General features: G+C 38.4%; 3 protein-coding genes across 4 annotated transcripts in view; 1 reads left to right on the top strand and 2 right to left on the bottom strand.

Annotated features, from left to right (window-relative positions):
• LOC131319590 (uncharacterized) overlaps window positions 1-3,048 on the top strand; it is a 44,300-nt gene extending 41,252 nt beyond the window's left edge. Inside the window, exons 6-7 of the mRNA XM_058349936.1 lie at window positions 1,718-1,775; window positions 2,550-3,048. Coding sequence (XP_058205919.1) covers window positions 1,718-1,775; window positions 2,550-2,663 — 172 coding nt within the window. The 3' untranslated portion in view covers window positions 2,664-3,048. The remainder of the gene's footprint in view (window positions 1-1,717; window positions 1,776-2,549) is intronic.
• LOC131319586 (receptor-like protein EIX2) overlaps window positions 1-8,894 on the bottom strand; it is a 35,793-nt gene extending 26,899 nt beyond the window's left edge. The window contains exons 1-3 of one of the 2 annotated variants that reach the window (XM_058349929.1): window positions 8,697-8,894; window positions 6,870-8,624; window positions 5,952-6,204 (exon numbers count right to left, since the gene is read on the bottom strand). In XM_058349929.1, the coding sequence (XP_058205912.1) occupies window positions 6,169-6,204; window positions 6,870-8,453 (1,620 nt within the window). In that variant the 5' untranslated portion in view covers window positions 8,454-8,624; window positions 8,697-8,894 and the 3' untranslated portion in view covers window positions 5,952-6,168. Of the gene's footprint in view, window positions 1-5,951; window positions 6,205-6,869 lie in introns of those variants that run through there. The other variant, XM_058349931.1, reaches the window with a different exon arrangement.
• On the bottom strand, window positions 8,490-10,076 carry LOC131321313 (protein NSP-INTERACTING KINASE 3-like). The gene is made up of 5 exons (XM_058352310.1): window positions 10,071-10,076; window positions 9,952-10,027; window positions 9,058-9,222; window positions 8,654-8,921; window positions 8,490-8,493 (listed from the first exon to the last, which is right to left on the bottom strand). The coding sequence occupies exons 1-5, from the start codon at window positions 10,074-10,076 to the stop codon at window positions 8,490-8,492; spliced, it is 519 nt and encodes a 172-aa protein (XP_058208293.1).
• Window positions 10,077-12,387: the final 2,311 nt, after the last annotated feature.

The following is a 12,387-nucleotide window of genomic DNA, read 5'->3' as shown; positions in this document are numbered from 1 at the left end:
TAATTGATGATCGATGGCGGTTTATGTGTAGGGTCTGAGATTCGCTTTGGTTTTTGGCTGTTTTATGTTGAGTTTTTGTGGATTTTTTGGTATTCAGTGGTGTCTTGCCTTATTTTAGGTCTCAGGTGAATTTTTGCCGATATGATCTTGATCCTTTTAATTTTCGTAATCTTTTATAAAGATTAATAAATTCATTTTGCTTAACAAGAAAAGATATAGCAACAATACTTCAATCGCCACATTTGATGACCATGTGCCCATTTGTGACGTAGTAGAGCATAGGGGAAATTATAGTTACCCCCCTCTAACTATGCCTCGCATACACTTACCCCCCTTTAACTCTTTTTTTTGGCACTTAACCCCCTCAAACTAAAGGAAATTCAAACGGTCATAACTTCAAACGACCATAACTTCTTCATCCAAAATCGAAAATATGCAAATTATATATCGATTTCGAGGTCTTGAAGTCAACTTTCTAATGACACCAAAATCACATCACGATTCAAAGCACACAGAAAGTTATGATCAAAATGGTCTTTCTGTCTACCAGCCCTTACTCTTTTGATCATAACTTTCTGTGTGCTTTGAATCGTGATGTGATTTTGGTGTCATTAGAAAACTGACTTCAAGATCTCGAAATCGATATATAATTTGCATATTTTCGACTTTGGACGAAAAAGTTATGACTGTTTGAAGTTATGACCGTTTGAATTTCCGTTAGTTTGAGGGGGTTAAGTGCCAAAAAAAAAGTTAGAGAGGGGTAAGTGTACGCGAGGCATAGTTAAAGGGGGGTAACTATAATTTCCCCTAGAGCATATTCTCCCAATTCATTGATGACACGAGATGCATTAGACGGTGCTCAAAATGTGGTCACCATAACATTGCTTAATATTAGGAGAGAGAGAAACTTAGCTAGCTAGGCATAGTTTGCTGTAATTGGGTCATGTTCTAAATTTGTACCCTTGCTATATTGTTAATTAATTGGTCAGACATCTTGAATGTGTGGTAAGCAATTGATCGCGGAATATGGGATATTTTGCAGGGCAGAGATAAATATAAAACCATGGAAAGAATTGTTAGAGGAAATTAAAGAAGAAGATAAGAGGAAGAGATGGATGTGCGTGAGTTTTATATACATGCATATATTTATACATTTGGTCGGTGTACCTAATTAACGACTAAAGTTTTTTTTTTTTTAATCGACCGGCAAAAAATTTTTATTAGAAACTCAACAAATTATACATTGAGGAAGGAAAAAAGAGACAAAACACATGCTTCATGATGTTAATATATGGGGGGGGGGGGGGGGTGTGGGGACCCTAAAACAAAATAAAAACATTCAACACAAAGTTGAATGTAGCCCAGAAAACTCCCCAACCAAACCAACTAAAGAAAGTTGGAACTTTTGTAGGATTAGAATAAAGTAAGAGCGGAAGGGTACAAGCAATCAAACCAGGCTAGCCAGTGTATGCACAGGTTAAAGATTTACTCCGATCCCTTAAAGGCAATTGGTGTTTTTATTTTTTCATTGATAGATCTAGTGCTGGCTATTTTAACAGGTACAAGATATACGTTGAAGGAATTGGATGGTCAGTGAGTGAAAAATACATTCTTGCATGTAATTCTGTAACATTACTGGTGAAGACACGTTACTACGATTTCTTCTCGAGAGGATTGATGCCGATGCAACACTATTGGCCCCCATAAACGATCAGGGCGACAAGTGCAGATCTATTAAGTTCGCCGTTGAATGGGGCAACAGCCACGAGCAAGAGGTATTTCTCTTGTTTCAATCGCTAGCGCTTTCTGTTTTCATTTTGAGAGTTGGAGTTTTGGAGATAAGCGAATTAAATAGGGCTTTGTTTAAATTTCGCTAGATCTTCATATTCATAGCCCAATTCTGTTAGTCCTAATTGATCGGCTTCTTGTTTTTGGTAATTAGATGTTGATTATGTATAGTATACATTAACTCGTCAATTGTCATACGCTCCATGCTAGGATTTGTTCCACTAATATGTGGGTTTTTTGTACATATTTCTGCAAATATTTAGGTAAATGTAAAAAATTTTGATTCTTCTCTTCGAGATGAATCAATAATCCGCAAAAGTTAGACGCAAAATTAACAAACGCAAGCTTTTGGGGCTTTTTCTTGGATATTTTTGAAAATATTTGGATAAAATTAAGCTTTTCCCGGGGAAAAGTAAGCTGCTGCTTCTTCTTCTTGGATATTTTCGATGCCGATCAACTAACTCACTAATTCTAAGGCTGTTCAAAAAAAAAAAACTCCCTCACTAGCTCTAAGCCACTTGATGGACCGACTGAGTGATAACCGCCTCTGGACTAACTGCCATTAACACATGTAATGTATGAAATCCAAGTATGTTGGCCCAACAAAATCAGGGGTTTAAGTTTTCATATATATTTTCGTTAATTTTATTGCTTGTTATTTTCATTACGGATGTATGTTGATCATCAATCAAAAAAAGTTCTTGTTTCTTTTCTGGTTCCATATCCCTCTCGGAAATGAAATCCTAGTTCCATCCTTGCAGGCACAAGACATCGGGAAGGCGGGAATCGACTTCATTAGAGAGGATTTGAAGATGGATCATGTGTATGACTACATGTTTCATGTGTTGAATGAATATGCCAAACTCTTGAGATAGATGCAAGTCCACCATACCTGAAAGAGCTCTCGAAATTTGTTCGGAGACATTGGCTTGTCCTAAGGTGAGAGTGCACAAGTCGTTTATGATGGAATCGATGGTGAAGGGTCCGACAGACTTGAGCCCATGTAATGTGCCTCCTCCATAGGATGCTCTTGCGTTTCAAGCACTTCTCGAAAGAAAAGCCAATGCAATTAGCCAAGTAGAGTTGTGGGAGAAGAAATACTGGGAGAATCAAACTAAAAATAATTAGTCAAGTTCCTTGGGAGTATTTTCATCCGTAGCCGGCGGGTATAGGAATCCGTTCATGTGTACTTTATGCCTCAATTTCTAGGTAAATAATGAGTAAGCTAGCAGTGATTACTCTACATAATTATGATAAAAAGAGATTTTAGGTCGTCTCTGTCATCCTCCTGACTTTTCGATAAGTGAAATGCAAGCCCGGCTTAATCCACTAGCCCTCTGTGACAATAAAAACCTACGGATGAATATTGGTCTCTCATAAAACCTATCATGAATGGGTTCCTTGGATGAGAAGCAAATTGTTAAAAAAAAAAAAAATGATCACTTCTACATGCATGCATGGGCAAGGGCGGAGGTATATAGGGGCCAGAGGTGGTCCCGGCCCAACCCAATTTCATATTTTTAGTATATTTTACATATTTTTTTATAAATATTGATAAAAAAATCATAAAACTTACAAATATAATTAAAAGTAAGAATAATTTTTATTTCGAGAACACTAAATTATGGTGAATAATAACGTGCAATAACGATAAAGTGTTCACCGAACGATATGATAATAACAATATTTGAGATTAATCCTTCAATTTATCAAAAGCATCCCGTGGAAACTCAAATGAGTGGATTTAGTAATGAAAAAATCATCAAACCAAAATTTCTTTAATATTCGTTTCAAAGAAAAGATTCATTAATATTTCGGCCCGCTCCGACTTCGATTTCTGGCTCCGTCACTGTGCATGGGTCTATATTCCTATGATCACTCCTATATATAAGAGTTTGCTCTAGCCGTGTCGCTCCCTTCTTCACCCTTTTATTGAGCAGAAAAAATATGGAAAAGTGGAATGTGGAGTCTACTTTTTTTTTTATCATAATGTGGAGTCTACTTTGGTGATGGAATTTATGTGATTTTAAGCCACAACCCCATGTTCTTCTAGTGCAAATTCAACCTTGTAAGTTGTATGGCCCCCGACGGAGAACCAGTGATCCTATTCTGGATAAAATTACTAACACCTCCTGAGGTTTACCCTCAATAATACATACCTCTTGACCAGAAATGACTATAAAACCCTGTGGTTTAAATGTTTTTTTCTCCGACACTTTGCCAACAACTATTCAACCGGATACGTGATGGAATTAACGAAAAGTGTTTTATATGTCAATTCACCCTTTTTAATGAGAGGGAATATATTTCTATGCTTGTAGATCTTTGTACTATTTTCTTTCCTATCGATGTACCCTTTCGAGTTTAATAAAAAGTTCAGTTTGCCCGAAAAAAAAAAGAGAGAATAAATTATAAAAAGCGCTCAATTCTCAATTTTTTCGCTCGAAAGTAATAAATTTATAAATTCAAACAAAACATGATTCTTTCGAGGAATGAAAAATAAATTGTTATTTATAAATTCTAGCATTTTGATCATTAACAACTCCTCCAACGGAAAAAAAGTCACTTTTATTCAAACTAAGTGAGAGTTGATAGTTTTTTGTTAGTATTTATTATTTGTGATTTTTATTATCAGAGAGCGTGAATTCTTAGATATAAGTCTCTTTTGGCTTATTCCATCACGTGATTGGACTGACAATTATCGAGTGGGGGTGTTGATGAAACGCACATAAGTTAAATATGAGGATACTCTCCGGTGGTGGCCTGGTGGGCTCTTTCTAGCAGTTCTGCCCTGCAATTAATGGGGTGTGTTTTTTTTTTATGATTTTGGGCAGTGGACCTTCATCTGCATTGAACAAGAGAGAAGCTCTCGTAAAGTTCAAACAAAGCCTAATAGACACAACAGAAACCTCCCTTGAAATTTCAGTAGTTACAAAAGCCTCCGCTCTTAACACTTCTAACAGAAATTGGTGTTTTATTACTTTACCCTCAGGCCGCAGATAGTTCTCTGCGAAAGCTATTGTAAATGTAATAACCAATTATAAATGTCCACTTAAATCGAATGTTTAGAAACCAAAGTAGTCCAATCGGTTAAAGAAAAGGGGGCTACTCCAATCACTATTCTATTTTCAGGAAAAAAAACCTTACTTTTATACGAGATACATATGAAAGATAAAATTTAAAAAAGAAAAAAAAGGTCACTGTGTTGGTATCTTTATTAATTTTTTATTAAATTCACGTCAATTTTTAAGGTTAATCATTCATCTCAATAAGGAGAGTCTAAACAGTAAAAAACTACGCTCAAAACTAAAAAAAAAGGTTACTACAAACCCAAAAAAAGAAGAGGGTTCCATATTTTTATACTCTTGTAGTCTTTCTTGTCGAGATGAATCATTGATTCCAAAAAATATTATAGAAAACTAAACAGGAAAAACTAAAAGTAAATAATGCGACCATCTTTAAGGTAACATTAATTTAGGTTAAAAACACCATGATAATCAATCAGTCCAAACTCCATTTCGTAAAAAAAAAACAAAATTGATTAATTAAAAACACCATGAGGCACAGCCTCCTTCACCTCTTCCTCCGTTGACTACAAAATCATCTTCAACAACCAATTCTCCACAACCACCGTCTCTCTCTCTCTCTCTCTCTCTCTCTCTCTCTCTCTCTCTCTCTCTCTACACCAAGAACTGATATTGCAACCACCAATGCTATTAGTAGGAGAAAGGGAGGAAATTGGGGTTGTAGTCCTAGAAAAACTTGGCTCAATCTTTTTTCGTTGCACTGGTTCTGGAATTTGAAATCATGGAAAAGTGGGCTCTCTCTCTCTCTCTCTCTCTCTCTCTCTCTCTCTCTCTCTCTCTCTCTCTCTCTGAATTATAGTAGATGTAAGAAGGTGGAGAGAGAGAGAAGGCACAAATTTTTTTTATTAGCAAAAGTAACATTTTATGAGAGAAAGTGACATTTTATTTGGGTTTGGGTTGTGCTTAATGTTTTTTGTTGTGGACCTATAGACTTTTGGGTGTTTTAGGCTTTGCCCTTGAAGTGTATTATCCAACTGTTTGTTAGATTCCCTTTCCCTTTCCCCGTTTTTAATAAAATTCATCTTTTGCCGATAAAAAAAAAAGGTTGAAAAAAACAGCCAAAATACAAAGCCCATAACACCTAAAGGCCGAAAATGCCCGAATATACAATAAACAGCACACAAACGCCTAAGAGGCCTAAAAGCCCAAATCAAACAATATATTTTACAAAATAGGAACCAAGCATCACCGTTCGACTAAGGTGGGCAAAACCCAGCCTAAAGGAAATCCAAAATCTAATCAACTCATTTGTTGAATTCCAAGCATCACCGTTCGACAACGGTAGCCACTAGATTCAGACAGTCGCCAACCAAAACCGCCGGTTCACCACCTTCAAACAAACCAAAGCCACCACCGGCCAAAACCCCAAAGAAGGAATAAGTCAATCCAATGAGGGCAAAATGGGCAATATGATCCAAATGATTGCTAATGCCTAACTATATCACTTTCCGTCCAGTTTTGTAACCCCTGACTAACGATGGGGGAATCTAGTAGGAGTAATATTTTCCAAAATAAGGGTGTTTATGGTCATTTTCAAAACTTCCTCAAGGGAGGTCTTTGCAATTTACCCTTTGGTATATATGAATATCTCTAGATAAGTACTATGAGTTTCAATTACGTGAAATTATATAATACTTCGGGAGTACCGCCACGTGGTACTTCCTGTCATTTTATAATCACACATTTTTGTGGGATCTATCACGAAAAGTGTATGGACTCCACAGGAATGTGTAATTGTAAAGTGATCCGAAGTATCACGTGGCGATACTTCCGGACTAGTAAACAATTACTCTAAACACTACTTGTATTGGGAAATAGATTCATGCATATGATCAAAATGGTACTACTATATAGTACTACAGAACATGGTACTATATATGTTTTTTATTAGAACAAGAAAGTAAACAAAGACTAATAAAATCAAATCTTAGAAGTTGTGGAACAATACAAGAAGTGCACTATTTAAAAAGTAGTGAAGGTGATAGTTACGCATACCGTAGATTTGCGTTTTCGCCCACCGAACTGATCGATGTAATTCTTCAGTCGAGCAACTCTGAGTGCAATCGCCAGTAGTACCTCGTCTTTGACCATGACCACAAACTGGAAATAAGCATGCCTCCAAGACTTCTTTAACACCAGAACAGCTACGAATCCCCATAACCCCGTTGCGTAGCCGCTCATTATAGCCACGTAGAACCAAACTTTTTCAGAGTCATCTTCCTCGTGTTCTTCCCGGTGACCCGTGGCCGTCGGAGGTTGAGATTTTTCATCACCGCGACATTTTCTTGGTAATGGATCTCCGCAGAGTTCACTGTTGCCAAGGTAACTAGATGAGGGAAGAGTTTGGAGCTGGTATCCCGTTGGAATTCGTCCAGACAAGTTGTTGTATGACAAGTTTAAGCGGCTTAAGAAATTCAACCCCGAAATGCTTTGTGGAATTATCCCCGAAAGTTGATTCTCGGAGAAATTAAGTGATTCCAGTAACTTCAACCCCCCAATTTTCTCAGGGATCTTTCCTGTCAGATTGTTATGAGAGAGATTAAGCCCGCACAACCCAGAAAGATTTGTGATCTCTTTTGGGATTGATCCAACCAGATTGTTCCTCGAAAGGTCCATGTTGGCTAGAAGTACTAAGTTCCAGCTGGTGAATTCAAGTTCGCGTCCTTTAATGACTTGCATCATGATTGTGTCAAATAATTGCCAATAATTACTCCTAGGATACCCACTTTCATCCAAAATCATGCGAGAGAGATTGCCTAAACAACGCGGGATGGGTCCCGTCAAGAGATTATTTCCGAAGTCCATGATTTGGAGTCCCAACATTTGGCACAATTGTGAAGGAATGTTGTCAATGAACATATTCTTGTGCAGTCTCAAAACTTTCAAATAAAACGAGTCTCCGATCCATGTAGGTATGCTTCCAGAGAATCTATTCTCACCAAGATCCAATACCGTTAAACTTGTGCAGTTTCTCAATGTCGAAGGAAGCTCTCCATAAAAACTGTTGTTGTTCAAGTGTAACCACACCAGATCAGTAAAATTTCCAATAGAGGAACGAAGAATTCCCGAAAGCTTGTTGGACGATAATCTCATATCCAATAGTGATGAAAGTTCCCCCCACCCCTTGTAAAGGGGAAGATTCCCAAATAGCTTGTTTTTGGAGAGATCAAGAACTGCTAGATCTGGAATTTCCCACAATGAATCGGGTATCAAACCACTTATCAAGTTACCGGCTAGTAACAGAGCTTCCAAACCGGGCACCATCTCACTGATATTTTGTGGAAGAGGTCCAGAGATTAAGTTATAGGAGAGATCCAATTGCGTTAAAGTGGGAGGAAGTTTTTGAATCGGTCCACCGATAAGGTTATGGGAAAGATACAATGCCCGTAAAGTGGGAGGAAGTTTTTGAATCGGTCCACCGATAAGGTTATGGGAAAGATACAACAACACAAGAGGCATTTCATCTAGCCATTGAGGCAGGGTTCCTGATATGCTAGCATTAGAAATATCCAACTCGTAAACTTTCTTTTGGGTTCGAAGCCACTGAGGGAAACCAGTCCCAATTTTGCAAGAACCCATTAGAAGTGATTTCACTTGAAAAGGGGGGGGGCGATATCACCTTCAATGTCAACAAGTTAGAATATATTCTCAGCTCCTCTAAAATTGTGAGATTGGCAAAATTGGCCTCAGTTAAAACTCCTTCTAGGTGATTAGAAGAGAGATCCAGTATCTTTAGGTTTGATAATTGACCTAGAGATAATGGAATGGTTCCAGTTAACTGATTAGAAGAGAGATCCAGTATCTTAAGGCTTGATAATTGACCAAGAGAAACTGGAATTGTTCCATTTAACTGATTCCCACAAATACGCAATTCTTCCAAAGCTGACAACGTCCCCAGCGATTGAGGAATGGACCCACTAAACGAATTCCCTGAAAGATCAAGGTACTTCAGAAGTTGAAGTTTCCCAAACAAATCCGGGATGGGATGGGAAAATGAGTTCGACGACAGATCAAGGTATATTGAATTGGCCCAGCCAATCCGGCAAGCTACCGGAGATGAATGAATTATCACTTAAAATTGTTAGTGCAAAAATTGAAACCTTCAAAAACTAGAGCCTTCTGAAACTTGAACAAACTGATGGAAACCGCTTCGAGTCACGTTACGTCGTCGCTTTCCGAAAACAGTATTCGCCCCCACCAATTGATGTGCACCGGGTTACAGCGAATCTGTTCTGAGGATAAAACGAAGCCCGATCAATGATCTTCTGCCTGCGTCCGCACAAACGAAGGACAGACAGAATACCGAGCCTAAGAGAATCAATTGAACCAAGGACTGTTAATTCCGTTTCTGCAGAATAACGGAATAACAGTATAGAAAACAACGAGACAGAGAAGCAGGAGAGTTTCTGGATATTTTTTTTGGTGTGTCAAAAGAATTAACCAATGGCCTATTTATAGACTTATAGGCACCCTTACGTGAAAGGTTGTGTCTTTTGTAAACACACATTAGAAAGGGTATGTCTTTTGAAGACAATTAATTATGAGAAAGGATCATGCCTTTTAGTAGGCACCCTTTCATGCAAATAATTAATTAGGAAGAGTCATGTCTCATGGAGGCACCCCCATGTATCACATCCCTTCCTAACAAACACACCCCATTCTAATAGTCACACCCTAAGTTAATAGGTGTAATAACTATTCACGTAAAGTCATACCCCATGTGAAAATGTGTCGCACCTTTTCACGAATAACCTCCCGCAACCTTTTATTTTGAAAAACTCCAACAATCCCCCACCATTTTCGAAATAGAGAAAAAGTTTTCTTGGTTCCTTTGAAAAGACTTGTGCATCAATGAAGGTGTCTCACGACTTGAACCATTCACCTAGTGAAAACACATCAAAGTTAGTCGGAAAGCATAGTAGACTTGTCTTTGAACTAGCGATCCTTAAATGACCAACCGGACATGTCTCACGCACGCATCTTGCCTGACTCAGGTATTCAAATTTGCCGACACGTGGTTTGGCCGTGTGTCTTTATCCTGAATTTCGTGAGTGCTCTAGAGTCCTAGCCCTTGAACCCATAGAAGGCGGCACCACCTTCACACTCATATAGGTAGACTTTGAAAGTGCCCCTGTAACTACAGCACTTGAAACCTAACAAACCGTTAGAAGTCTATTAAAAGCTAAGTAGCTTAACCTCCATGTTTACATTACAGGTACCAAGCATTTACCATGGGATGGATAAAATCGGAAAATGCTTGCAACCACAACTTATGGTGTACTTTGCTCATTGAACCCAAGACTTGAAGTTATTCAAGCGTTGAGTCGAGTTTCCACCAAGAGTGATTAGATTTCAATGGGCTTGAGTCCCATCCCCTGTGATGTTCTCCACATCAAATCCCTTGCAAGACCTTTTGTTAAAGGATCAGCCAAGTTTTGACTTGATTTTACATAATCAATGGTTATCACCCCATCTGTAATCAAGTTCCTCACATAGCTATGTCGAAGTCCTATATGCCTGGACTTTCCATTATACACCTGGCTATAAGCCCGTGATAGAGTCGACTGACTATCACAATGCAAAGATATAGGTGGCATAGGTTTTGGCCACATGGGTATCTCCCACAACATACTTCTCAGCCACTCTGCCTCTTTGCTCCCTGCTGCTAGTGCTACAAACTCAGCTGCCATAGTTGAGTCTGTAATGAGACTTTGTTTCTTAGATCCCCAAGAAACTGCTCCTCCACCAAGTGTGAAGACCCATCCACTTGTTGACAAGTGATCTTCATTCTCGGCTATCCAACTAGCATCAGTATATCCTTCTAGAACCGAAGGATAACCACTATAAACCATCCCATAGTCTATAGTTTTCTTTAGATACCTCAATACCCGATTAACTGCGTGCCAATGGACATCGCTCGGATTATGTGTGTACCTACTTAGTTTCCCCACAGCGTATGCAATATCTGGTCTCGTGCAAGTCATGGCATACATCAAGCTTCCTATCACTCTAGAATATTCTAGTTGTGAAATTGCTCTACCAGTATTAGGATACAACTTAACATGTGGATCAAATGGTGTAGAAATCGGCGTGCAATCAAAATGATTAAACTTCTTTAGAACTTTCTCAATGTAATGAGACTGACTAAGGATTAAATTTCCTTTTTGTCTCTTAATTCTGATTCCCAGAATTACATCAGCAACACCCATATCCTTCATACTAAAACTAGATGAAAGGATATCCTTTGTACTTTGAATGCTTTCTAGATCAGTCCCAAAGATAAGCATATCATCCACGTACAAACATATGATTACACCTTGATTACCACTAAATTTACTATATACACATTTATCAGACTGGTGTATCCTAAATCCGTTTGATACAATCACCTTATCAAACTTTTCATGCCACTGTTTAGGTGCTTGTTTAAGTCCGTAAAGAGACTTAACAAGTTTGCATACTTTGTGTTCTTGACCTTGCACAACAAAACCCTCCGGTTGCTCCATATAAATCTCTTCATCCAACTCACCATTTAGGAATGCAGTCTTAACATCCATTTGGTGAATCTCAAGTTTATAAATGGAAGTCAACGCAATTAGTACTCTAATTGTAGAGATCCTTGCCACCGGAGCATAAGTATCGAAATAATCAATACCTTCTTTTTGCGTAAAGCCCTTGGCAACCAACCGTGCCTTGAACTTGTCGATTGTACCATCGACCCTCATTTTCTTCTTGAAAATCCATTTGCAGCCAATGGCTTTGGAACCCGGAGGCAAATCAGCAAGAACCCAGGTATTATTACCCATAATAGAATCCATTTCATCCTGGATTGCTTCTTTCCAGAAAGCATAATCTTGTGATTTCATAGCCTCCCCGATGGTCAAGGGATCCGATTCCACATGAAGCGAAATCATGAAATGATTATCTGCAATCTTTCTAGTTCCTTCAACTAGATAAACTATGAAGTCAGGACCAAATGACTTAGCAACTCGAGCCCTTTTGCTTCTCCTAAGTCCGTCATGTTCCGTAGGTTCCGCCTCTATGTCAGACTCCACAGAGTCTGGCTCATTTTCTTGATTAGGCACCTTTGGAATAGATACGAACCTATTCTCATAAAATACTGCATCACGTGATTCAATAATGGTGTTTACTCCAACTGAATCATTTGGCTCAGAAACCAGAAACCGATATGCTTTACTAAGTAAAGCATAACCAATGAATATGCATTCAATTCCTTTTTCACCCAACTTCTTCCTTTTGGGTTTCGGCAATCTAACGATTGCTCTACATCCCCAAGTTTTGAAATAACTTAGGTTCGGTTTCTTTCTTTTCCATAACTCATAAGGAGTTATATTAGACTTTTTGAGAGGCACCCTATTCAAAATATAAGTAGCAGTAAGTATGGCTTCGCCCCACATACCACTACTTAATCCTGAATTGCTAAGCATAGCATTAACCATCTCAGTCAAAGTCCGATTCTTTCTTTCAGCAACTCCATTTTGCTGTGGAGTAT

The sequence above is a fragment of the Rhododendron vialii genome, chromosome 3a (assembly GCF_030253575.1).
Source record: "Rhododendron vialii isolate Sample 1 chromosome 3a, ASM3025357v1".
Lineage (NCBI taxonomy): Eukaryota > Viridiplantae > Streptophyta > Magnoliopsida > Ericales > Ericaceae > Rhododendron > Rhododendron vialii.
Note: the sequence above shows the minus strand (reverse complement) of the source record. Positions and strands in the feature narration are given on the sequence as shown.